At 41.5% G+C, this 27775-nt stretch overlaps 1 protein-coding gene across 4 annotated transcripts; it reads right to left on the bottom strand.

The window, feature by feature from the left end:
- Positions 1–617: 617 nt before the first annotated feature.
- LOC309344343 (bombesin receptor-activated protein C6orf89 homolog) lies at positions 618–27775 on the bottom strand. Of its 4 annotated transcripts, XR_014157689.1 has the most exons (9): positions 27499–27775; positions 23864–24070; positions 23034–23199; positions 10327–10472; positions 10087–10220; positions 7953–8079; positions 7317–7440; positions 4797–5849; positions 618–4766 (listed from the first exon to the last, which is right to left on the bottom strand). XR_014157689.1 is itself a non-coding variant. In XM_081866645.1 (8 exons), the coding sequence occupies exons 1-8, from the start codon at positions 27556–27558 to the stop codon at positions 5764–5766; spliced, it is 1050 nt and encodes a 349-aa protein (XP_081722771.1). In that variant the 5' UTR covers positions 27559–27775; the 3' UTR covers positions 618–5763. The 4 variants fall into 4 exon arrangements, 3 of the variants coding, with proteins under 3 accessions (XP_081722771.1, XP_081722772.1, XP_081722773.1); XM_081866645.1 differs by having other exon boundaries at positions 618–5849; XM_081866646.1 differs by lacking the exon at positions 27499–27775 and adding an exon at positions 26787–27160 and having other exon boundaries at positions 618–5849.

Genomic DNA, 27775 nt, shown 5'->3' with positions numbered 1-27775 from the left:
TTTTTAAAAATGCATTTACTTTCACTGAGGTCACATACCATTGATATATTATTTTCCTCCTCTCTATGGATATTCCCTCAGATCTGAAACTGAAATTGAAGAAATTCCTCCCATCATTTCTCATGCTCCGTTCAGTTTTCCAAAATGGTACAAAAGCAAGTCATACAAAAGTAGCACACAAATAGGAAATCAAAATCTAACAACTAAATGATATCAGAATGGCACTTACCCGTGATTTCAAGCTGTCTCTTCAAAGACGGCCCCTGCTTTTGAAACCATATTTTCCCCTTGTGTTCCACTCTAATATTCAAATGTGTCTGTCTTCACTATATCACCTGCACTTCCGCCCCCCTTTCTTCTTTTTGACCCCAAACTTTAAGAACACTATCCCCAAGTTCTACAGAGACAAACACTACAATCAAAATTAGGCAAGCTAATGTAACTTGGCTTTGTTTTCCAGATTTATGTTTCCTTGGAAAATAAATTGTGTATTTATTTATTGGCAGAAATGCTGTCTTTTCAGAACTGCACGGAAGGGTGTATTTGAGATTCCTAAAAAACATATTCCCACACACAGATTTCATTAATCTATGAAGGAGGACAAAGAAAACAGTGGCTTTTAGTGACACTGTGTCTTTAATAAACAAAAAGAGCCATATGGGGGAAAGTGCATCAACAGCTGTATTTAATTGCAAAAAGTAGAAATTGACCCCACCCACAAACATACAAATCTGACATATTTACATTATTTACAGGCATTTCCCAAGTATTTACAAATGGTTGCAATATATTAATCTATAATTGTTCATAAAATTGCATATTTACATTCTTTTATTAGAAACAGAGTTCCATAATTTGGTGTATACGCTTGTCCAAAACTGTATGTGTACATACAGTTACTTTCCCTGTTACCCCTGAGCCATTATAATGTATAACAGTGAGCCATTTTACCCATATTCCCTGAACAGACAAAAAACATTAATAAAAAATAAAGAGTCATTTGTTCAAGTCTCAAATACAACAGGAAAGCCCAGCATTTCCCACATTCAATGAAAGAGCAAATTATATAGTTTCCTTTTTAAAAGCCATCATTTTCAGGCTTCCTCAAACTATACATTTCCCTACATAAGATAAACAAAGAAAAAGAGCCCAATACTCTGAGATGCTAATGCCTTCCATTCACTGGTTACAAAGCAGCTGAATTTCTTGACACTTGTGATTTGGTCTTTGTAGGCCCAGGGAGCCCAGAGACGCCAGTGTAGCTAATGAATCCTAAGGATGCTCATCATCTGGCAGAACAGTGGTTCAAGGAAGGCCTGATCCTGCAAGCCCAATTCATAACAGGTCTTAATGAAATGGGGTTGCCCCTTCCCTTTCAAATCTAAAACTCTCCAGATACCCCCCCCCCCACACACACAATCTTCTCCCATTCTGCATCAGGAAGGGTTCTGCTCTCTTTATCATTGTTGAAAAAGACTAAGAATGCTCCAAACTCTACTTTGCTTCAGAAAAATTGCACAGGGCTTTTTGAAACTAAGTCTTAAGGTTGCCAGGGGGGCTGAGTGGGAAGGAATCATGCCAATTTAAACATAGATGTCCATGTTCCTAGGCAACTGGGAAAGCCTTTATTTGAATGCCTTATGACCAATAAGCTTCTCTCCACCCCATTCACTTCTTCCTGCCATTACTTGGATGAAGGTATTGAGGGGATGCTCATCAAATTTGCAGATGACACCACCCTGGGATGGGTAGCCAATGGCGCTGAAGATAGAACTGGGATTCAACATCACCTTAACAGACTGGGGAATGGGACAAGAACCAGCTACACAAATATGAGATGAGGGACACTTGGATTGCCAGTAGTACATGTGAAAAGGATCTAGGGATCTTCGTAGACCACAAGCTTAACGTGAATCAACAGTGTGATGCAGCAGCAAAAAAGCTAATGCTATTCTAGGTTGCATCAACAGAAGCAGAGTGTCCCAGTCAAGGGAAGTAATAGTCCCGCTCTATTCTGCTTTGGTCAGACTGCACCTGGAGTACTGTGTCCAGTTCTGAGCACAACATAAGGAGGATACTGACATTCTGAAATGTGCGTGGGGGGAAGGGGGGACCAAGATGATCAAGGGTCTGGAAACCAAGCCTTAGGCGGAATGGTTGAGAGAGTTGGGCATGTAGAGGAGGGGCATGTTGGACATAAGAGGAGAGAGATTCTGACTAAACAGCAGGAGGAACTTTCTGACAGTAAGAGCTGCTCAACAGTGAAGCAGGCTCCCACAAGAGATGGTGAACATTACTTCCTTGGAGGTTTTTAAGCAGAGACTGGATGGCCATCTGCCATGTATTACCAAGCTGAGATGGCTGCATTGCAGAGGGTTGGACTAGATGGCCCTTGGGGTCCCTTCCAGCTCTACAATTCTATGATTCTATGTCACGTCACTTCAGTTCACCAAGGCAATCTGATTTGCTCATAAGGAAAAATCTTTATTACTAAGAAACTGGCAAATGATCTTCATATCTTGGCTTGTCAAAGTTAACAACTAAACCTGCCAACCCATGGCGCCATGACGAGCCCCTCCTTAGGATTTTAGTCACAGGATTTAGGAATGTGCTGTAATTTCAGACAGTCATTGATCTCTGTAAATATTGCAGCACAGCAGATGAGACAGTTTGCTTCTTCAGAAGATGAAAAGAGCAAAGCAGGCCAAGGTACACTGCTAAGATCACAGAAGGAACCAAAAACTTTTTCTTCAGGAAAGAATTAATGGCATGCAACAGAAGCAATATATAGGATTCAAGGGATGTGAAAAATAGTGAGAGCCAATATTTGCATTTATTCCTTGCTGAGCTTCTCTTTTAAAAAAGTGTGTCACCAGAACATTTCATCACAAATAGCAACGGCGTTTGGAATTTGTCCAACTTCCAAGGGTTCTCAGCACATGCTTCCTGCAGACTTTTGGAAACTATTCCACTCTGATTGTGCATCACAAACACCAGTGACTTTGAGTGTTTTGCTTTGATGAGACTGACTTGTCTCCAGAATAGGTTTCTTACGCTTAATATTTGCATCATTAGATACTTAGTCACAGGCGCTAAGTTTTAGTTCGCAATGAACCTGATCTAGGCAAAGATTCTTTTCCATGTTCTCCAATCATAAATGCAAAAAGGTGCTGACACAACTTCTTTAGCCATTGCCGAAAAGGATGGTAACAGGTGCTTAAAAACGCTTCAGAATGGTAGCTTGCACTCCAAAAACCAGACAAGAGAAACTCTGATCTAATTGAATGCTCTTAATCAGTTGAAAATCAGAGAACTTGGAGCTCTGATTCTTGTTGGGCAATTACTTGTTTTAATTCCTTGCAGCTTGTGAAAGAGAAGGAGAAAATGTACTGGAAGTTTGAAAACAAATGATGTAAACTCCAGAGGGAATGAGGCTTGGACATGTGCATAGCACCTCCTAGACAAAGATCTGGAAACCTATGCAAAGACCAAGAGCACGTGGAAAGCCAGTCCGTATGCAGGACAAATTCATTATCTTCGGCCAAGAGACTATTTCCTGACTGGCATTTGAGGTTGGGAAAGAGAAAGCATTTTTATGGGAACACTTGTGCAGCACATGTATAAACTGGCCTTTAAAACTATTCCTCTCTAGAGACCCCGAGTTGACTGAAACACTGATTCTTCCCCACCCCCTGCCAACTATTAAGCAGTTAGCATCACTAACACAATTCCCTAAAATACAGGCATTTCACTATCAAAGCTTTGATCATGTAAGGGTTGATCAATCTCTGTATCTTCCATCATGTAAAATTCTACTTTGGATTTGTTGCTATTTGCATTACTTACGGGGGGGGGGGGGGAAGGATGCCGACACACCACAATTCAGGGCAAACTGTACTCTGTGTAAATCTACAATAACCCTTGGTTAAAAGCTGGTACATAAGAATTTCAATACCTGCTAGCTTCAGTGTAAATCCCAGCAGCAGAGGTGCCAGGAGAGTAAAACGATGATGTCGCGAAACTTCTATTAACTTATGTGAATGTGGTCCTTTTCAACTTATATGAACATGTTGTTCTGTAATTGCTCAATTAAATCCCTCTGCTTTTTCATTAGAATTAAACAAAGTACGGTTTTCCTACTGAACTTGCTATTATCAAAAACCTGCTTAAAATGATACTGGGGCTCTAATGTAGAGTTGTTGTTTTTCTTTATGGACTTCAAGTAGGTTAATAAAAAGTGTGAGAATTTCCTCTACGCAGAAAAGGGAGGTGGGAGGAAGGTTCACCATCAGGTTAAGGGAAACGCTAAAGAATGAGGCAGATTAAATGCCAACCCTCCAAAAACTCAAGTCTCTATAGTGCTGCCTCTTATTTATATACTGATCTTTTAAACACACATACAGCTAAGTTCACTGTCATATGCATCTCCCACTTAAGACTGCAAATCAGTTTATGCATGTTTCCAAAATAGAATATATACAGAAAAAAGGTGGGGAAGATGCAATCTGCATATTTGCAGAAAATCAAGTAGAATGGGACCCGGTTACGGGGCCTTAATTGCTATTATCATAAAATTAATATATCCCACTTTATCTTCTAGCAAAGATAGAGAGATTGCTTGACTCTCTTCCTTAAAATTGACCTATATTTACAAATTAACTTTTTTTTTTTTTTTACTTTTCACGTGGAAAGTTGCATTGTTAACTTGGTTGAAACAAAATAATCCCCAATAGCACATAAAACATGCTAAATTGTATGCCCCAGCCCTCATTACTGGGATCCGACTTCAACCTCACACATCTGCAAATTGTCTTAACACAGCAGGAACCTAAAAGATTCACTCCTGGGAAGCACTACTACAAATGTAGGCAGCACATGCTTGAAACTGATCCTCTCTAAAGGCACAGATGAGCCCATGAGCAGCAAGAGGAAACGCACAAAGCTTGGAAAGAGCTCAAGAATAATCAACATGTATTCAAAACCATGGATTAAGACATGAGAAAACACTAACAAAACATAGGGGGAAAGAAGAGGGCAAGATTATTCATGGGCCAAGCCTTAAGAATCTGTTTGTTCCAATCCTGCCCGCAAAAGCGTCCACCCATCAGCATCTTTGAAACAAGAGCTGGACAGTGTTCAAGCAAAATATGCACAAAAAGTTTTAATTTCCTAGGCAGTGATTAAATGAGACCAAAGTAGTCCAACCTAGACAGCTCAAAAAGACCTAGTTTTCAGAAGAGTAGTGCTTGGCATGTTCTGAAATGTTAAAAAGAAGAAGAAGAAACCCTCTAGCAAATTTGGCTGCTTGATGCAACTATTAGTCATTTTGAAAAAAATCTTGGATCTGGCATTAAACTGACCCAGGCCAAGAAAGCAGCAAGAATGCGTATCTCAACACTAGGGAAGAGGTGGAAAAAGAAACTTGTAGAGTGCATTGCACACTTGTACAGTGTGTCAAAAGAGCAATTCCACCTCACCCCACACCAGAACACATCTGCTTTCAAGGAGAAATCTACACACAAGGAAAGGGGGAACACCTCCAACTCCTACCAAGATGTTTGAAGGAAAGGCCAAAGTTATCTTGAAGGTCAAGAGAAGATGCCCTTCTAAAGTGTATTCCTTCCTTTACTGCAGGTGCACACAACGGGGTAAAGATACATCCTTGGAAATGGTGGCTAACCATCCTTAAAACTTTTGTGTTCCATTTCCTTCGCCTTGGATCCCGAGCGCTCTTACTCAGCAAAAGGCACCTCTTGACAGTTTTTAACTGGCAGATCCATCACAAACAACAGTAGGTTCTGATCCCCTGGAGTTAAAGCCTGTTGTCCAATAATCCACATTTGCAAAGCCTTTAGGGAGAAAAATGAGAAAACATTGGAAAAGTGATCTGCATTATTATTCTTTGTAAAGACAATGCTATTGACAGTCTTGTCTATGAACTGAGCTTACCTTTCAAAACGTACTTATACTGTTAGGATTGTATCCAGTGCTGTGTGTGTGTGTGTGTGTGTGTGTGGAGTTCTGCTCACAGAAAAGGATGTCCCTTCCTCTCCACTTCCTACGTACCTCCAAAATCTGCTCCTGAGGGTTCCCCAATCTTCAGAGGAACCTTTAGAGGGTTCCTCTGAAGCAGATTTGGAGCATGCGGAAGGGAAAAAGAGTGGGAAGTTCCATGGCACAACTGCAATGGCAATGTTGGGTGCAACCCTTAGACTTGAAGCCTTCACTCCATCCCATAGAAATTAAATTAGAAACAGAATTTCCCTTAAAAAAATAAATATCTCTCTGACTGTTCCTTAGGCCTAACAGCGAAGAAAGGCATTCTACATATTTATCCTGCCCCACACTATTGATAAAAGAGCGTCTTAAAGATTAAAAACATTTACTACATCAAGTCATACAGGTCAGTTCTTCTATTTTTTCAGAACCCTAAAGTTTTACAGAGACTTCCACAGTAAAAAACTAATGAAGGTATTGTGGTACATGCTTTCATAGCCAGAAATCACTTCACTAGATGCACCCAGTGAAGATGGATCCTGTCCTATGAATTTCCATGACACAATATGGATTGTATCCAAAGTAGTGCTAAGTAATTCGTCCTGTTAGCATAAGGATTTACACCTGTGCAACAGAATTCCCCTCTTTCCTCCCCTAGTGCTCCCTAAGTCTGTTTCCCCAACCCTCTGCAGCACATTTGGAGAGGATTCTGTGCATGTGCAGAAGACAGGTTGTGCTAAAGGGATGAGTGCAAGGGATTCCACCCCACATTTCTAAATCTTTAAGGTGCCACGAAACTCCTTCATTTTTACTACAGTAAATCACCATAATTATTATGCTAGCACGCCTCTTTACACCTGAGCCCTTCTTTGTTCCTTTGCCACTTCTACACTCTCTTCTTTGAAATGTAGCAAATGTTAAGTCTAGTGTTCTATATCAAGATGGGTTTGCTTAGTGGCGTAGCGACATTACGCAATATATCATGCCCTTTACCCTAAACAGTTATTTGGCTTTTAACTGCTACAAAACACTGATCTCAAGCTTCCCACAATGGCGAGGCATCCTTCCAGGTTGGGAAAAGCCAATTCAGAATACCACATTGTGTATTCAGAGTTCATATTTTCCCCCCAATAGGCAGGGTGTGGAATACATTTTCTCCTCTGCTGCATAATAAAGATTAGAACATTTAGCAGGGCATAATCATGAGCAGCAAGCCACTGCTTGCCTTTTCCCAGGGTATAAGGTACAACGCGATGCAATGAACAGCTCCCAGAATGCAACATTTGCTGCAGTGTCACATCATCTGTATTTGTATTTACCAATATCCCCGGCTTCCAGCTCCACTATCACTGTTTTGCAATGTTCTCTGCACAACGGAGAAGGGATAACATTCAAGGTAAGCTGACCACTTCCAACCACAAAGGTGCTCTGCAGTCTGTATGTCTAAAAAATATGAAGATGAAGAAGCTTCAAATTATCCCATGCCGTTTCAGAGCTTTATTGGAAAGCAAGAGAATGAAGGAACATTTCCTTGCCGAATTAACCCAGGTGACACAAAGATGCAGAAGAGCTGACTACCACAGAGCTGTTTCCCATAACTACCATCTGAGGCGCTTTGCCTTTTAGAATGGACTGGGTGCTCAATGCTACTGCCGCAACCTACATGTGCACTTATATTCTTGGGGAGAAATGTGGACAAGTAGTGATCACCACCACCATTTATCTGAGACTGCTAAGCATAAGGCACATTGGGACAACTGCAGAAAATTGTGCATGCATTCCCCCCAAAGAAAGGGGACCCTGCCATTGTCTGGGGAAACATTTGCTACTGATGTTTAGGTGACTTTTTTTCTTTCGTTTGGGGGTTCTTGGTGTGCATTTTATTGTGATGTAAACTGCTTTGAACTTTCGGAGAAGCAGCACAAAAATATTTCAAGAAGCATTAAAATGCTCACCTTATCCTGAAGTCTTGAGTTGTGGATGAGAAAACAGCTTTTCAGAGAAATAGTCTTTGGAAGCAGCAGTGAAGAGAAGATGGGGAAAATCTCCTGCAGAATCCGAGTTTTATTCAGAGGATTTTGCCTATGGGACATTTTAGAGAACCAGTCTGTACTTAGCATCTTACATTGCTGCCAAGTCCCTTCAAAAGATATCCACCTCTGTCATCCTGAATCACTATTATTGCCTCCATTTTGCAAAAGTGACCAAAAAGCGGGGGAAAGCATAAGAATGTGATTTTCCCAGAGCTTGAACTACAGACAGGGACTCCTTGGGATGAGTTCAGATCACCTATCACCTCCCAAGAAAACAATATGTTCAGGGAACAAAGAGGCTGATGCAACAACATATATATATATATATATTTAAATGTCAAGTTCATTTAATAAAATGCTGATGAAGGGAAATAAAGGAAGGCGTCACCTAGTCAAATATTAACTAAAACCACATGGGAAAGAGTTTGGGAATCCTAGCCTATTCACCATTCCAAGAAAAGGGAGGGCAGGGACGCATTTTAGAAATCCCAGTGTGGGGATCCGTCATGATTCACAGCTTGATATTCTGCACCCAAACTGTCTAGCACAAGTTCATAAAGTAAGAACAGCACTGAATGATATACAACACCGTGTCCCACACTTACGAAGTGCCCAAATATGACTCAAAGCTTAAAATCTTTAGGTCCTGTATCTATGCACACATTCGCTTCGGTTTAAGATTGTAGCCTTAAGTTGTTGCTGCATGCTAGTTTCTTTGGCAACCTCTGAGCAGCAGCCTCTGAAGTGAGCATCTTAAATAAAGTGACTTAGGTGATGGTGTTGCCTTTGAGAATTTATCTCCAAGCAACTGAAGAGCCCTTTATTCTCTCTCACACACATACTCAACAATGGAGCAATTCAGTACAGTGGTACCTCGGGTTAAGAACTTAATTTGTTCTGGAGGTCCGTTCTTAACCTGAAATCGTTCTTAACCTGAGGTACAACTTTAGCTAATGGGGCCTCCCTCTGCCATCGCACCGCCATGCAATTTCTGTTCTCATCCTGAAGCAAAGTTCTTAACCAGAGGTACTATTTCTGGTTTAGTGGAGTCTGTAACCTGAATGTATGGGGCTGTTAGACAACATTTTAAACAAGAATTGGCAAAACTAGCATGCAGCATTTTTTGGAATAAAATACTCTAAATTGCAGGGGTAGGGAGAGATTTCTGCAGAAATTCTGGGGGTTGAACAAATTCCAGCCAAATATGGGCTTCTCTGAATCCATTAGTTACTCAGTGCTGTAGTTGGCCTGTAAGTAGTGGCATGTATTGGTGGCACCACTTGCATGCACTGTAGAGGCTTCTGCAAAGTCTGTAACCTGCACAATGTGAACTGGACCTCTGCTGCCCCTGCATTTGGGGGAAGATACAGGCATCTAAGAGGCAGAATTTGACCGGGGAAACCAAAATAGTTTTGTTGAGTTTCACATCCCAACTCCATTGTATTTTTCTGTGTATTTCACCTCCGCAACACACACACCAAACTTTCCATCAAACCATGTTTGGAAAGAAATCTGCTGGTATTTTTAAATGCTTAAGGAATCCTACCACAAAAGGCCCTCTCAGAATCCTAAGGCACATGTGCCAAAATGCCACATTATAAATTTGATTGCTGGTCTGGTGTAGTGGTTAGAGTGTCTGACTAGGACCTGGGAGACCAGGGTTCAAATCCCCACTCAGCCATGAAGCTCACTGGGTGACCTTGGCCAGTCACTCATTTTCAGCCTAACCTACCTCACAGGGTTGTTGTGATAAAATGGCAAGGAGAACTTACGTACACTACCTTAAGCTCCTTGAAGGAAAGGTGGGGTTATAAGTGTAATAAATATATAAAGGAAATAAAATTGAGCAGACCAATTTTCCATTTGGGTCAAGATGATACATTACATATTAGAATAAGACAGCTACAAAAACAGCAAATCCATATCATCCTTTCTAGTGTTCGTCACCAGCCACCCACCCACCCAGCCTTTTGGAAGACACATCCCAGAAAGTTCACTTGGGTCAAGTTCAAGAAAGTGTGTGTGTCTACAACTTCAGTGAATAGCTCAAACTCACCAGAAAATGTGAACTCCTTGCTCTGGATGACTGCTCCATCTCTCAGCTGATTCCTCCAGTATGATGAAATCTGTCAATCCAGGGTACAGAGACTGAACATGCTTCATTTCAACATAAGACCGATACTGTCCTGTCTTGTGAAAAAGAGAGGAGATGGAATGGTATTTTTATGAGTTGTGTTTTCTCGTACAACCAAGGAGCAGACCACATTCTGACAGGCATCCCACACTGTGAAGTTACCTTGATGAAGAGAGGCTGAGTTTGCAGTAGTTTTTCGGATAGCTGCCCTAGGTCAGCAGCAGCCACAAGGTTCTTCACGGAGCAGGAGCAGTTGGCAGTCTGAGACACATTCTGTCTACAATCCAAGCCCCACCAGTCTTGACACTCTTTGAAGCAAAAGGATATAAGTGGTTTGTGAGCCCCAAGATTTCACTTAAGCAAACAGAAACAGATTCCAAACATTACACTTGTCATTGCCATGGACTATCATGAGATAATTCATTGAAAAGGAATCTTTAAACTTGATATGCGCAACACCTGTCACCCCATTCGAGAGCAAACAAGTGGTGCATTTCACAGTTCTGTCTCAGAATGAGCACCCCCCGGAACACCCCCAGATGGGAATGCATAACATTAAGTACATCATTAAGAGGGATACATACTTGCTACTCAAATGTAGTAAGTGGTTCTTCCTAATAAAGGACTAGCATGGCTTCCACAAAGGTAAATTCCATGTAACTAACCTTGGAGTGTTATCCAACAGCGTCAGCAAGCATGTGGATAGGAGAGATTCAGTAGATATTGTGTACTTGGACTGCCAAAAAGCTTTTGATAAAGTTGTTGATAAAGCTCAACAACTTTGGGGGGGGGTATTCCCCCTTAAAATAGGTCAACAAGTTCTACCACCTCTTTTTCTACAAAAAAAAAACCCTGCTTAACCCTGTGCTTTTTAACTTCTTCATAAACAACCTAAAGTTAGGGGTGAGCAGTGAGGTGGCCAGGTTTGCTGGTGACACCAAATTGTTCAGGGTAGCACAAACAAAAAGGAATTGTGAGCAGATCCAAAATGATATTTTCCAACTGGGTGAACGGGCATTAAAATGGCAAATGTAAGCAAGTGTAATTGATGCACACTAGTGCAAATAATCCCTGTCTTCACATATATGCCAATAGGGTCTGATCTGGTGGTGAATGACCAGAAATGAGACCTCAGTGAAAATGGCAGCTGTGAAAAAAGCAAACTCCATGTTAAAAGGACTGAAAATAAAAAAATTTAAGAGCATTGCAATATTGACAAACCTATGGTGTGAGGCATCTAAAATACTTTTATCACAGGGCTGGAAAAGTTTCAAAAAAGGGCAACCAGAATTATCATCCAACATTTGGACTTTTTTAGTTTAGAAAAATGCAAGTAAGGGGGTGATATCATACAACATAAAAGTATGCATGGTGTGAAGGAAGTAGATAGAGAAAAGCCTTTCTTTCTCCCTCTCTCTCATCACACTAGAAGCTGGAGTAATCTAGTGAAGCTGAAGGATGGAAGAATCAGGATAGACAGGAGGAAGAACTTATTCACAAAGCACATAGTTCAGACTCTGGAATTCACTACCAGAAGATACAGTAAAGGCTACCAAACTGATAGCTTAAAAGGTGCTTAGACAAATTCACAGCAAATAAGGCTATCATTGACCACTAGCTATGATGGCTGTGTACTACCTCCAGCATCCAAGGCTATATGCCTCTAAATACCACCAGCTGCTGGGAACCACAAGCAGAGAAAGCACTGTCACGATATAGTCCTGCTAGCAGGCTTCCCATAGGCATCTGGCTGGCCACTGTGGGGGAAAAGGACATTGGCAAGATGGGCCTTTGGTCTGATCCAACAGGGCTCTTCTAGCATTCTTATGTAACAGGAGCGTGTGATTTAAATTACGGGCAAATTATATTTGAGGATCAGGCATTCTGTTTCTAATTTTAATAGGAAAAACAGAGCATAAGCAATTTGCCTGGCCTCAGTGGAAATCAAATTTCAGCACTCCCTTTGGGGAATCAATCTCCTTTGATTAGAGAGACTTAGCTTAAATGGTCATTTTACAATACCGTATAATACAACAAGATAAGTAAGGCTTTGTCTTTTATTGGTTAGACTTTTTGTTGTTGTAGCTTGGAAATGATGGTTAGCATATGACCCCTTATTGGGGGGAAATGAAGAGATGGTGGCTTATTTCCCACCAGGGTCTCTCCCCTCCTTTTGCAAATAGGTAACTGTAATCATATTATACAGAATGACATCTCAGGAGAAGAAAAGTGGGGAGTTTTTTCATCATTACACTTTTGAGAAAGGGATTCTCTCAAGAGACAGAAGAAACCACAGTGGTTAATTCTTTATGGCTTGTTCATTGTCATCATTATTTATCAAATTTCTGTACCACCCTTCATCCAAGGATCACAGGAAAGCTAGCAGTATCTGACTGAATGCTGTGTTTCATGTGTTACCTCTGGGATGTGTTCTAGAAAGATCACAATATGACTTGTTTGTTACTGGAAAACTTGCATCAGAGCCTTCTTAAAAATATACTTGATAACGACATTGTATTCTTCTTAAGCACGCATACAAATTCTTGATGTTTTAGTAAGCAAGAGCAACTGCTTCAACGTGCACCTCCCAACTGCACAGAGGCTAAATTACAGAAAATCTCTGCCCAATGGGGCAGAAAGAATCAAGAAAAAGAGGTTGCAAATGATATCCCTTCAGGGGGCCACATGGTATTGGTGGGTGCGGCCAGAGGTAAAAAGGGACAGAGCAATTAATTTGAATTTTTCTTTCGTACAATAGGCTAGGTTCTACACACACTTGCACACTCCTCTCTATCCTAAAAGCATTATCAGAGTTCAAGGGCACATTCTAGCCAGGCAAATGCACTCAGGAAGGGCACAAATCAGGGTCGGTAATATTATTAGCCAGAGGGATGGCTTCCCAATAGACAGAGAGGCTGGGGAGCTGCTGCATTGGCCCTAGGCCTGGGGATCCCCACTCCTGATCTTAAGGATCAACTTCTGTAACAAGCAATCAACAATGCTTCCTTTGATTTCCTTCAGTACACCCTAACAGAAGACAATACAAAATTCATGGAAAAGGAGGACCGTTAAAATGCTTCTGGTGCCTTTAAAGTCTTTGAAGCCATTTCAGGAGGTTTACCCAGTTTGAAAGACTGAAATGTTTAGCATCGCAAGATATAGAAGCACAGAGCAATCTGTATGGCTGTGCATTAATCACATCCACCAAACAGAGCCCAATTTATCTTTGCAGCCAATTCTGGGTATTTGCATTCTCAATTGCATGATTCAGGAGGTTTTTGTTTGCCATGAATAACCCACTCAAGTATTCCAAGTGGGCTTAAAAAAAATTGTTTAATCAATCTGAGATTTATTGTTGAGGGTGTTCCTTTGTACACCAGAAAGTGTGTGACTTGCATAAAAAGTGCAGTGGGAAAAGGGAGGGAGGGCAGCAGGCTAGCCTGGATTTGGAGAGAGACTGAAGGGTGACATGGAAGAATAACAGACTGAGCAAAGAGCAGAGGCAATGCAAACACAGGAGTGTAGAAGAGGACTGAACTGGAGCTTGACGCAGTAGTCTTCTCTCCACTACTATCCTCAGTTATGCTCCAATGCATTCCTTTCAGATTATCAGTTTGTCTGTGGGCACACTCAAGGTGTATTTGGCCTTTAAGTGTAGCAGGCCTTGATCCGTTTGTAGCATAGCCAGTTCGTAAATTCTCAAAAAAGAATATTCAAGCTGGAATGCTGTAGCTAAAACATGTATGTTAAGGTTTCAAGAGCAATTGTGCTTGATTCCAGGGCCAGCACCCAGTTCTAGATGTGTCCCCATCACCAGTCCTTTTACAACTACAAGCAGTGGGCCGACAAATATGCATACAGGCTCTCATCAGTAGGATCGCCTCCCCACCAAGACTGCAACAGAGATCCTTGAAACAAGCAGCTTAAGATACCACATATCTGGGAAGGCTCTCCTCAACTCTTAAAAATAGGCATGCTATTTCCAACACTTCATTCATGTAACTTGCAGTGATGTGTATACCTTCGCCTGCCAGTTTAAAGAGACCAGGCACACACAAGAGATTTGCAAAGCTGAGACTAACATAGAAGCGTGCATGCACATGAAAGCTCATACCAATAACAAACTTAGTTGGTCTCTAAGGTGCTACTGGAAGGAATTTTTTTATTTTGTTTCGACTAACGTAGAAGTTATTATAAATGAGCTGCTGTTGCCATGACAAAGAGATAGCGAAGCTGAAATAACGCAATTTTGCATTTATCTGGCAGGGAATATGGAGACCCACATCATTTAAAATCCACTAAAGGAGGAAGATTCCGTTGTGCTGTTACTAAGCAGTATATTTCTGTGCCAAAACACCAAGGAGGATATTTTGATCCTCATTAGACAGCAGAGTCCCACTTTGGCCAGGTTCACACGTCACATTAAGCCAAACCCTAACTCAGCATAAATGTACATGCTCTTGGAGAGGAGCTCACAGACACTTCGCTCCTCCCTGGTTCTTCTCACTACTGCACTGAGCATCACAATTGTGTTGCTGTTTTCCCCCTACTAACCAGAAGTGTAGACAGGAGCAGTTTCTGCATCTCTCCTTAGAGGCTCAGCAACTTCATATGGGAGTCAGCCTGTCACTCAGACCTGAGGTCAGAGTACTGTATCATTACCAACTGTTTCTCTTGGCTATCCATACAAACCACCAGGCACTTTTAATTTTTTTTTTAATCCATATAATCACCATTTTAATCTTTCAGTCACTTCAAATCACTTCACATGCCGTAACAACTTTTGGCATGCTAAGAAGCTAATTTGATAGGAAAGATGGACCCCAAAGAGCTAAGGGAGTCGGGAAGTTAAGACACAACAGTCTAGATCCAGAGAACTCACAACTGGCCACTGGCTGGGCCCTTTCCTGGAGAAGATGGACCTATCACACCTCCTAGGTTGGCTGGTTAACTGCAAAACACTCAAAAATAAGGACTAACCAACTAGCCCAAACATGTTCTGACTGGGAACAGACTGCTTTTAATTAAAGGGCTGGCGCTGTGCTGTTTTGTAATTATTGGTATGGTTTTAATAGATTTTATATATGTAGCTAGTTTAAATTTATCAAATCTTAAGCACCGTCAGGGGAAAAGGAGGGATATAAATAAATTTGTTGATGGTGGCTTTTTGGAGCATCCAGTCAGTTTCCAAGCTCCAAAATGTTTGTCATTGTCTTTGTTTATTTAAAGGATCATCATCTCTTACGTGCTTAGGTCTTCAATGGAGATACTGCTCCACCACCACTGACAGACGTGCAGCTGCTGGGTATGCAAGTCAGAGACTTTATAGTTATTGTCCCCAGGAAGGGGAACTTTCTGTCCTGGGAGGCTTCTTTGGTTGACATTTCAAGGCCTAGTTGACTGTTTCATTTCAATGTGCCTTTGGCACACAGAGCTGGAATTGTTGTCACCTCCACCCCTTCCTATTTCCAAGTTGGCTCTTGTCACTGGTTTTGTTTTTGGCTGTGGATGTGGTTTTAAGCTGTGCTCGTCTTAAGTTGCTGCTCCCTTATTGTTGTGTTTTAAATATTCTTTTCTACCCACCACAGGGGTCCGCCTATGTGTGGGATGTAAATATCTGAAAACCAACCAACTAGCCCAGACAAGCTAGTCCCCAAAGGGGAATTTAGACCAACAATACACAAATAATAGCGCCCTGTGGTACATGCCAAATTGCTTTCGAAATTTAAAGAGAGTTTCAAAAGCAGTTTGAGATATAGCAAAAGTGGCTATGCTTCAAAATGTTCAAAAAATTCTCTGGCATGTACAGCCCACTGCATGTATCTAAAGTTGGCCTTTTGATGCTCAAGCGTGTGAAGAACTTTCCCCAGAATTATATAGAAACTGGACAGACAAACCAGAACTGGACATTTTGTCCATAAATCTTAGGTGAATAGCGTGTGTGGTTACACTGATATCATACATTCATTTTTTAAAAAAATATTTATCTTTCATGCCATATAGGCTAAATCATACTACAAATAAACTCAAGTAACATCACGTTTAGAACGTTTTTGCACATCAGGAGCTGAGTAAGCTCAGCAACGCCACATGGTCTCCAAGGGTTGGCTCACACTTTGATTATCCAACCCGCAAAATCTGTAACATGCATCTGCCCTGCCTAGCTTTGGTAACAGGCTGCACCATTTCTTGGCATGACTAGGTAGAAGTGTCATGCCTGTACTGGGCTATCCTGTGCCAAATTATTTATTTGATTCAGGAAGAGTAAAAATCTCCACTAACAGATGAGATCACTATACAGGCAATGTGGCTGCCTCCTTTGGATTTATGCAGGTGCACACGTTCAAAATGATGCTAAGATCCTTTAAAGCATAAACCATTAATAACCTGCACTAGCCAAAAAAAAACCACCAGTTGCACCATGCTCTGCAGCAGCCAACATTACTCCAAGCAGAAGTGATTTTTCCCTGCTTAGCAGACATCCTCAATCTCAAAACATGGCCATACAATACTCACAGTTGCTACCCTCGTTGCTATTGCTGCTCTGTCTTACAACTTAGCACTCTACAAGGAAAGAGAGAAACAGTGGTGGTAAAATATAAAGCTACTCATTGCAACAGACTTGTTTTTTTCTGCAAGGAGAAATATGTATATCGGAATAAAACTAAAAATAGGTTTAGTGAGGGAAAGAAAACCATTATTTTGATTCATTTAAAAGTAGCAGCACAGGCTCTGACTTCATTTAGACATTAAAAAAAAAAACCATAGCAAGACTCAATTTTGCATCTGCAAGTCACCAAAACTAACTTGCAGAGACCTGGATAGTACGAGTCCTTCACATTTGAGAGTAAAAGACTGGGGAGATTAAGAAAACAATCCTATGCACACTTCTCTTGGAGTAAGCTTAATTGGACTTAACCTCCAATTAATAGCGGATTGTGCTTTGAAGCACTGAACTGATACAGGTCTGTCCCCCACCTCCCAGTTTCTAGCTTAGCCACAGTCTTAGGGGAGACCTCATCTGTCATCCTCCTCTCTTATTTCTATCTGTCACCAGAGGTTCTAAGAATATCATGGCATATCATGACTCAGCAGAAAGGGCTGAAAGGTGCTCCTGTTATGAGCACCTCAAAGGGATTTTAAGTGTTATAGCCATTAATTATCAAAGTCAATTTTATGGCAAGGATTCAAAGCGTCTTGTGCTATGTGTATTCAACAGTGACTTCAAAATCATAACTTCCATTTTTTTGTGGGGGAAGTTTTAGCGTTTAAGATTGGAGATAAAAACTTGGAAACTGGGCTTCAGCATGAACAGAAAAACTCAAACATTAGAATTTAATTAAAAAGAAATGCACAGTTTAAAAAAACCTCAAATTTCAAGCCACAAGAGTTCTAGTGTTGTCATCCTCAGATTACCCCAGCTGGAACAACAGACATGGTTCAGTGGAAACCAGATGTCAAAACTGATTTTTTATGAAATGCACATGCTCGGTAAATGCATGGAGAGAGGGAGAAAGAAGGGGACACATCACTCTACCATGTTTTACATAATAAGCATACCAATCCTGAAGCAAGGAAGAAACTGCTTCTTCACAACTTTGCAAAGCTGAACACCACCAAGGTGGAATTAGCATCAGGACTATGTGCACTCACATTCAAATATCAACATTTTGTCCAAAATAAATGAATTACTACTTATTTCATTTACTCCATCTCCTAAATCTGCACTTTCTTTGGCCTCCCCTCAATCCCAATGTTTTCAAAGAAAAGAATGCAAAGAGGGTAAGACAAGGGTATCCTGCACAGTTCTATGCTGTGGGAGAGACAGTGGTAGGAATGGTGATGGAATAGAAGCCCCATTCCTTGATCCCCTGGGAAATCATGTTAATACCTCTTTCAATTGCTTTGGGTTACCAAGAAATATAAGCAAACGTTTTCATAGCTAGTTTCTACATCTAAGAGTTGGAAACAGGTTTTCAAATAGCAGTACGTTAAAATACCCAATTCTGCACGTCTAGTGAACTTGAAAGACTAATTTAACACGTTATACAATGCAGTGCTCAAGAATTTTTTAAAAAATAGCTAACTCTCTTAGAATGTGCTCAACACTAAGCTTTGAATGGCAAACCTTATTTGCCACTGAGTGAACCCCAACAGTTCACCCCCACAACAAACCCATCTTTTGTGGCCAGATATATATATATAAATCATGCTACCCTAAATGCAAAAAAATGCAAAAGAGTTTTCCACTTTCCAGATTCCCAAAATAACATGGAGCTGGTTTGCTATAATAAATGTCAAACAAACAGTTCAACTACTGAATAGCCAAGATAAAGTCATTGTTTAAAAAGAACTTGCACCACCCATCTGTACAAAGCCAGCCTGGACCTTTAAAAATGTGTACCAACACATGTGCCTGTTATTAGGCCTCAGATTATAATAAAATGAGATGTTTACAATGAGATTCAGAGCCCTGGGGCATCAGTTACAGTTCAGTTCATAATGGTGTAAGGATGTTGCAGCTGGGCTGACGTTAATGGACAACATTCTAGAGGCATCAGTATTTTCTGGTGAGAAAGAACACTAATCTGCAAAGGAAATCTTTGTGCATGCTCTATAGCAGACTCAACTGAAACTATCCAAGACATGATTTAGCCTGAGAGGGCCCTGAATGTTGGATGGAAGTCAAGCATGTCTCATGCTAAGCTAGAGAGCCAAAAAGATAGATATTGTTGCTGCAAATCTTCCCAAATGAACCATTTTTGCTAACCGCACCCTTGTTCATAATTTACGGCTTGGAGGTAGTGCTCAAGGGTTCTGAAATGTAGAAAGACTCCTCACTGCTTCATCCAATCATATTATTTCAGACCTCAGTTGCAGTTCATTGCTAACAAGGCAGTTGTGGCTCATATGCCAGCTTAAAAGTGACCTGCTGGAATTTCGCCCACCACTTTACATTATGCACGTCTGCAAACAGCCAAAACTGAGCCCAAGAGTCTGACCTGTTTTTACAAACAATTTCAGAGAAGCAGAAATGCCTGGCAAAGAACATAATCATTTCTAGTCTTGGATTTGGTATGTCAAAGGAATTTAGAAATGTGGGACAAATGAATGTTGGCCTAGCACCATACTACCATCATTTTAAAGATACTTCTCTGTGCCAAGAACAAATGGAGGGCTTCCCACTGGACCACATCCTAGCGCTAAGAGTAATCATGTCTCCAAATAGCCCTGTGTATCTTGGGTTTCACCCAGTACACTATTATATAGTTCATTATTTAAATCTGTGATTGAAGGATAGATCTAGTCTCTTGGAAGTGGGGGAGAAAGGGTTTCTAGAACGTTGAGTTCCAGTGACCATATCAGTCCAGGCAAAGGAAATATAAAGTGCCCACTACACTTTCCTCTTTCAGGGCACTGCAACAGTGATGAAGAAGTTTTCCATCACTGTCAATAGCCTTCGCAAACAAGAGTGATTCTCTTCAAAGAGCTCCCTCCTCTTTTCATTTGCCAGCTAATTCAAGCTACCAAAGCAATTCCTTTAATGTCTAATTATTTTCATTATGTACTGATGTGATATTGCAACAGAAAATATAAACAGCAGCTCTTCAAAGATGCTTGACATCTAGCTTGAGTCAGCCTCTAAACAGGATTCTTCTCCATCCCAGCAAAGCTGCTTAGTTACATTTGCTCTTTGCATTGTACATTATGAAACACACGTTGATATGGCAGCAGCCTTTACTCCCTTTTATCATTTCCCAGCTTAAGAGTTGCCGGAAGTGACTTACATGGCTGGACCTAATCAACCAACTAATGAAAGGGCACGGCAGTGAGCTAAATTTAAGATGGGAGATTTTGCAGAATGTAGGATTCCTGAAACTATGACAGTTCCCAATCTAGAAAGAATCAGAGAGCAGTACACTAAACAGCTGCAACTACACAGTCCATCCGTCTTTCCTTTAAAAATATGTCAGGAGACCCATCCAACTACTACACTTAAAGCCCTCATCTTCCTTTGAGGCCTCGAGATACTTAATAGAATGAGGTGGCAAGGTTCCACGGCATTCCTTCAATTTGCTTTTGACAGAATGCAAATAGTATCAGATAAGATTATAATTGGGAGCTAGAAAAGTCATTGCTTTAACATGTAGAAGCCCAGTATGAAAATCTAAGCAAAAAAAGGATCCTCTCTCTTATGTAAATGTAAGAATAGTCATGAAACAATTCAGTCTGTAATCCTATGCATGCCTATTAGGGTATAAGTCTCATTGTACAAAATCTAAGCTTACCTAGAAGTGATTATGCCCAGGATTAAAACTTGAGAGTGGCAGACTGCATATCACATATAAATTGTGTATATCCAAACACCAATGTTCTATGTTTGTTTGATGAAAAGTACTATTGGGAGGCTACAATTTCAAACACAGCAGCAGCATAGGGAGTGCTTAGCCCTTTCCCTGCTAGGCCTTTTTTCAGTCAAAACTCCCCACCCAAGGGATTCCATATGCTTATTTAGTCTTGCAAATATGCATCCTGATCTATGCAAAGGTAGAAGCAGGTGGACCGTATGATTTTGAAGGAGACATGATTGGAAGGGGAAAGGTTAAACACACACACACCATTTTTAAATGGAGTGTGAGATTTCAGGAAATCATCTTCAATAGATTTCGGGACCTATTACAAAAATAGGATGTGGTTTTGTTTATTTCTGCAGGAATGGGTTTTTGCCAACATATGCATTCTGAGCTGAGGAATTGGTTTCAATACCAGTACTGATCTCTGCTCATGATCCTTTCACACACAGAAATTAATTTCTGGTAACCTTTCCTTATTTCAACAACCTAATTTAGGTGGAAGGGGTTGTTTTGTTATGGCTATGGCTAAAAAAAAATAATTTTGGAGATAGTCTTTATTAATCCACTGCCAATCAGCTAGAAAACTACCCAGTTTAAACTGGTTTAATATTGTGTGATAATGTGTTTTAATATTAATGTTATATTTTAATTGCAACCCACTCTGGGACTCTAGGGTGAAGGGCAGGTAATAAATAGTAGTAGTAGTAGTAGTAGTAATACATTCCAATCTATCTTCTGCCTTACCCACCCCTTGTTTATTCTCAACTGTCACAAAGGAAAAACAACCATTTGTGTGCGAAGCATTCCCAGAAATAAAATTTCCTTCAACTGAGCGCTAACAAAACAAAAAAAAGCAACACATGTAGACATGATAAGGTTTTTAAACAAATCTGCCCGAGAAGGCAGCACAGTTGTGATGACCTTTCTGCAATTTAGACAGTTCTGCCCGCACCCATGTCTGGTTTATGCTAAGTCTTGGTAGTTTATTATCTCAGAGTTAACTGCTCTGAAACCTTGCTGCAGCAGCTGAATGCTAAGTTCAGCTATAAAACACTAGTCTCATTCCGAGTTTCCTTAGAGGGCTTCCTCATTTCTATTGACAAAGACCGAGATTGCTACATTTCCTGACGTGTTCATTTCAATCACTACCGCAAAAAATAAACAGAAGAGATTTGCACCACTACCTTTCATAGCCTACCTGCTGAAATAAAATTTACCGGTACTGAACTTTGAACCAAAGTTCCACGCAGAACTCAAAGCACCACCTTAAGCACAGAGTAATCCTGTACAAATGCTGCTTTGAATGTTTTAGGGCACTAGTGGAAAGACTCAGAATTATGTTGCAAGCCGTTTTTACAGGTAATACCAGAGTTAATGGTCACTTTACCATTAGCAGCATCCTGATCAGGCTATTTTTATATGCTTGGACATTGTTGAAATACTCCACATGCAACTAAATGTGTGATTTAAATGTGTGGGAAAACATACAGCAATTCTTAAAGATTTTAACATTTTTAAATGCATTAGAATAACAAAAAATTATAACTGGTGATATCGTTTGTGGATATGTGCTTGATATAGGAGGTGTAAAGCCAGGATCTCCGCATCCTGAGAGGCAGTAAAGGGTGAAAGTCTGATGCAACTGCTAAAAAAAATGAATACAAGCCTTCTGAGTCCAGTTTAAACTGCGGACAAATTTACCAAAGTATTTTTGTTCCTGGCAGCCCTCCAAAAAATGTAAAGCTGTGTGATAAGTAAAGCATGCCAAGAAAAGCTGCACCTGTTAGTTGTGCAGCCAGAGGCCATCCAGGAAAAGCAAAAATCTGGAAACTCCACTCTGGGGCAAGCTGCTCATGCTAGGAGGAGACTTAATAGCAGCAGAAAAAAACCTCACCTTGTCCGATTTGGCTTCCCAGAAACTCCCTTTTGCAACACATTATCTTGTACAATCTGTGTGTACGTGCAATCCTGCGCCAATTTCATGAAGCACAAGTTTGTTAAATAAGGGGCCAATGGTAACTGGTTTGTTTTCACTCTCAAAAAATCCAGAACAAACTAAACCGCTCTCCCAACAATAAGCAAACATCCCTGTGCTTTCTAAACTTTCCTTCACAACGTTAGGCTCTGCCTATCCTCATTTGTGACTGGTTTGGAACCAGTTTTAGAACATTTTAAAAAAAAATGCTAGCAGGTTGCCATGCTGCAGAGTGTAATGTCTCAGAACATGCCCACTGGAGGCAATTTGCTGAGCTTTGTTGTAAACACAAAAACAAAGCCTTTGAGCATGTTGATGAGTTAATTAGTGATTACTCCAGGCAGACCTCATATAGACCTTGGTAGTAGTTCTCATTTTGCTCCCTGTAAAAAGAAGTGTTATTTTGAAATGAAAAGTAGGGGCATCATTACTGAATATTTTTCCCTAGCATGTATTGTCTTAGCATATCATCCTGTGTGCTACCACCAATGCACCCCAAATATGTTATGGTTAAGTAAATATGCAGATAACTTTCTTACTCTCCAGCATATACTTCTTGATAATTGGTAAAGGCAGCAGTCGGATATGACTAATGAGGGAGCCCCATGCATGGGTTCTGGAGAGCGTCGTTTCGGGTGGCGAAAGCGTATGCGGCTGGATCATAAAGTACGCAGTTAGTAAAACTAACCCCAGCATAACCAGGCCCTGCAAGAGAAGGCAAGCATTAGATTAGTCACAGGCACTTGTTCAGAGTGAGAACTGTCCCTTTCAGGTAATCATGTAGGTTATGATCTGCTGAGCTACATCACTTTGACACCAAAGCTTGCAACATGAAGTTACAGAGCGGGGATGGGGAACCTGGGGCCCTCCAGATGTGGATGGACTCCAGCTCCCATCAGCCCTGACCATTGGCCTTCCCCATCCCTGCTTTAGTGTCACTGCCTGCTGACAAAAGCTGTTGCAGGAATGTAGGCTCAAATACTCTAGTGAATATGGTTATCAATGAGGGGATGTTACTTGCAGTGCATTATCACTCAGTACATGCTCTTGCCTATACATCAGTAGCATAATGTGGTCCCTGTGCATTTAATAATACAGTAGTGGCCAAAATGCAAATATGCAGCCAGACTTTCAGCAACGAAACTAGGTCAGGCATCCAGGCACCAAAAGTTTGACCCTGTGTGCCAGTTCTTTCTAACATTCCTGCCAGACAACAGGCATGGTAACGAAAGGCACTGCAGTGATTCAAGCCTTTATCTCGCTTGATATATTCTGGCCGTTAGGTTTCACTCCATTAGGTTGACCTCAAACTGTGGTCCACTTTGTATAAGGACATGCACACATACAAGATCATCCACAAATGCTTTACCTTATAGAGTACCATCAAAAGAGGGTAGCGTGGGGGTCCCCTTTGGGGCTCATTTTTTTCCAAGAGTTGCCTGATGAATTTCTCAATGGCCTTTTCAGACATACCACACTGATAACCAGTCTGCCTCACTAAGTCAATGGTCTCCGAGAGTTTATCATAAATGCTGAGTTCGCTGGCAGAAAGCTCCATGTCCTCTGGTGAAAAATCCTATTAAGGAAAATTCAAAACATTAAGAAACAAGATATTCCAGTGCCTCAAAGAAGATCATAGGAGAGGACAGCAAATTCCTAATCTAAGCAAGGTTTCTTTGTGTTAAAATTGCAAAGCTGGCTGTGAGGTCTCATTAGCATAGCTCATTAAACTCCACCCAGATCCTTGATTTTAAACATTCTAAAATAGGGCTAGTTTGTTCATCTAAGTAAAACACATAATGACTACTATAAAAGTATCATCGTTGTTTACACTGAAAATGCACGAATTGGCACAGAGAGGGATGAAGTCACTGTGCGAGTGGAATAATGTCACTCATGCAATATAACTTCTCTCTTTCCTCCCCCCCTCCTCCATCTACGGTGGGGGTTCTCCAACCCTCCAGAGCTGATGGAGCTGGGGGTAGGAGAAGGAGAGGAACTTCTATTAAACCAGTGGAAGCTGTTTCACTGTTTTCCTCATGCAATGTCTTAGTTAGATGCAACTGTACACAAACATATTATGGTAAAAGCTTTCATAGACATCTAAGGAAGTGGACTGCAGTCCACAAAATCTTGTGGCATTACAAACATGCTAGGCCAAGGCTCTTTGTCCTACAACTACGAATACCACCTAATAGGAAGTGGTTGCCTTCATGCCCTGCTTGTGAATTTCCAAGAAAACATGGGAAGCCATAGCGAATGCTGGATTAGATACATTTGCAGACAGAAACCACTGTATTTACTCAAATCTAATGCTCACCTTTTTGGCCAAATTACATTGCGAAAATTGAGGTGTGCGTTAGATTCGATGGCGTATTAGACTTGAGTAAATATGGTATACACAATGAAGTTTTATTTTCTCAAGGCAGCACAAAAGCTATTTCACAAAAGGTCCACTTTTTACAAATGAGGATCTGACTCACAAAACCTATTTCTGGTCAAGGGAGAGCAAGAACAACATACACAAGCAGACTTACAGGTAAACTTTTGAGCCTTCTTATAGTTTAGCATTTGTTAAACATCTGTTTTAGCACAAAACTACCATTCAGTTATCAAACCTGTCATTCACAATTTCTTTACTGCAAGGGTACTCTGTTATTTATGAAACTCTCAACAATTTAGTATCAAGGCCAACCCACCCATGTACAACTAAAAATGTGACAAGAGGATACTGAAAGGAGAAAATATGTAGAGGGTCAAGCCATTCCTGAAGTACCCCTCAAGGTCTTGCTGTATGATGACTCTATGCAATCATGTACTGGCGGGAGAAATGCTTAATTTCTAAGTAGAGAGAGAGAGTCCAAAATGAGCTATGTATCAACAGGAGGACGCAACGGGTTTACAGCTGTATTACTATTGTTTTTATAGCATTTTCCCAGCAAAAGATGTGCTTTAGAATTCTGACTTCCTTGTGAGACCCAACACTCCACAACAAACAAGCGGCAACAGCAGCTCTGATCTTCATACACAGTCAGACCTGATTCCTGATCCTGTGTTGGATTCAGTGTTCCAGCCCTGGGAACAAAACACCCAGCACAATTCCTCCCCAAAATAGGAAGTGTGTGCAGATGCAGGGCCAGCCCAATACATTTTGGCACCTAAGGCAAACCACAAAATGGTGTGTGTGTGTCCCTCCCCAAGGAAGAAAGAGTGAGTGAAGATCTACATCAGAAACAATGGGAGAATAAAGATCTACATCGGGAACAAGGGGCTGGGGTCAAATCAACCTCTGAATTTGTTGGAGATGAGGAAACTGGCATAGAATTATAGAATCGTAGGAAGGGAACCTGAGAATCATCTAGTCCAACCCCCTGCAATGCAGTTGTCCCATACAGAGATCGAACCTGCAACTTTGGCATTATAATCACCTGAGCTATCCAGGCATGCTATAAGTCAATTTCCTCCAGATAATGCTTTACAAAGTGATTTTTAAAATATATGTTCACATAATTGTCTTACATAAGGTAGTATATACATCATATACATCAGTTAGTATGTTTTCAACTAGATATTAAATCTAGTACAATTTCCTATTTTACAGGATTGCATCAACAGGCCTGTTAGAATCTAGATTTGGGCAACAAACTTTCTCAAGGTGAGACTGGTTTGAGAACCTAAGATTTTTCTTGCCCTCTGTAGCAAAGAAAGGAAAACTATAGATCATCTGTGGCTCCCTTGAGCCACCTAGATTTCAGTCACTAGATGTACACACTGCTTTCTGTCAACTTCTTTAATGTACCACGTTCTAACCTCTACCGTTGTTAAATGAATAAGGAGCTGGATCAATGGAGAGGGATGGGCAATATGACCTTCAGATTTGTTCTGGTCTCACATTTTTGTAGCCAAGGGATAATTCAGACTTAAAGAGATAACTCAGAAGTAAGAATACCCCATAATGGTTAGAACAGTTTTGTTTTAACAGCACACTTCTATGCATGTTTACTCAGAAGTAAGGCACGCTGTTTGGCTTCCTCCCAACAACACAGGATTGAAGCCTTAGAGACACTACTCCAGAGTGTGAATTGAAATGGGGCATTTACATTCTATGGTTGACTTTGCAAATCTATAATGCAGCCCTGTTTTACTTTATGTGCATATGCATAAAGAGGTAAAGCCTCATCACTTACTGTAAAAGTCTCATGAAACTGCCAACATTCACAAGACTCAGCATAAATGACACAGGAACTCATTCTAGCATTCATTCATTCACCTGTATGAAATCAACAACATACCTGAGATTCTAACCCTATACGCCTTCAGGGATTATGTAACACTGGTGAGATTGTAAACGCCAGCTGCAAGAAATATGATCCTCGACATGCACAAATGACAAAAGCACAGGCCTATTTATGTCGAACACAAACTTCCAGATTTCCGCTAGGCAGTGGTTCTTCCCAGTTGCTAGTCCGCAGACCCCAGGGAATCCGTTTAACCCACCCAGGGGGTCCGTGGCACCATTCATATAACAAAAACTACCCTGGAGTTATCAATATTTACAAAAGGAGGGGTTCTGTGACTTGGCTTTCGAAAAACAGGGGATCCAAAATACTTAGCTAATTGGGAAACACCATACAGGTTAGAACCCACTTAAGGGAGCGCTGGACCACAATTTCTGGAACTTACTGCTACCCCTTAAAACACCCCTTTTTTTCTCTCCCACCGACCGCCACTGACATTCCAAGCTGTGGGGCGCGAGGAAAGCACCGGCCACTGACAGGAGCATGGAGGCCTTTGGTCCCCCACACCCCGGTCTCCTCCGAAGGGGGCAGCCGGCCTGGGACAGTCCGCCCCGCCTTAGGGGCTGCCCTTCTCCCCTGTCATGCCCAGGCCCCCCGACGAGACCCTCCCCATCCCCACCAAGCGGCCAAGAGACCCCTCCCCCACCCGGAGGCTTCTCCCGCCTTCACTTGAAAGCGGCCCTCCCTCGCCCACGCGCCTCCTCACCCCATGAACCGCCGCCCGGGTGGCTCCCACCAGACTGGAGAGGCGGAGCGCCGCGAGCATGGGAGCGAGGAGGAGGGCTGGGCCTGCCGCTTCCTGCTTCCGGGCTGCGGAACGGGAGCGAGGCCGCAGATTCCTCGCAGCACTTTCGCCTCGCTCGGAGGCGCCCCAGCAGCCGCCCCACCTCCCCGGACAGGGGCTCTAGCTCGCCGCTGTTCAAGAAGCCACCGCTCATGGTCGCCAGTTGGTGGTCAGCGGCCCTCCAGCTGTGCGGTGCAGC

This window comes from Podarcis erhardii, assembly GCF_964252035.2.
Source record: "Podarcis erhardii genome assembly, chromosome: 6".
NCBI lineage: Eukaryota > Metazoa > Chordata > Lepidosauria > Squamata > Lacertidae > Podarcis > Podarcis erhardii.
Note: the sequence above shows the minus strand (reverse complement) of the source record. Positions and strands in the feature narration are given on the sequence as shown.

What these genes read in the sequence shown, in the direction of transcription:
- LOC309344343 (XM_081866645.1), bottom strand. Translation starts at nt 27,558, where the DNA reads ATGCTCGCGGCGCTCCGCCTCTCCAGTCTGGTGGGAGCCACCCGGGCG. An exon ending in CTCAGCCTCTCTTCATCAAG is followed by an intron (nt 10,221 to 10,326) that starts GTAACTTCACAG and finishes CTTTTTCACAAG; the next exon opens with ACAGGACAGTATCGGTCTTA. An exon ending in CAAGGAGTTCACATTTTCTG is followed by an intron (nt 8,080 to 10,086) that starts GTGAGTTTGAGC and finishes AATGTCCCATAG; the next exon opens with GCAAAATCCTCTGAATAAAA.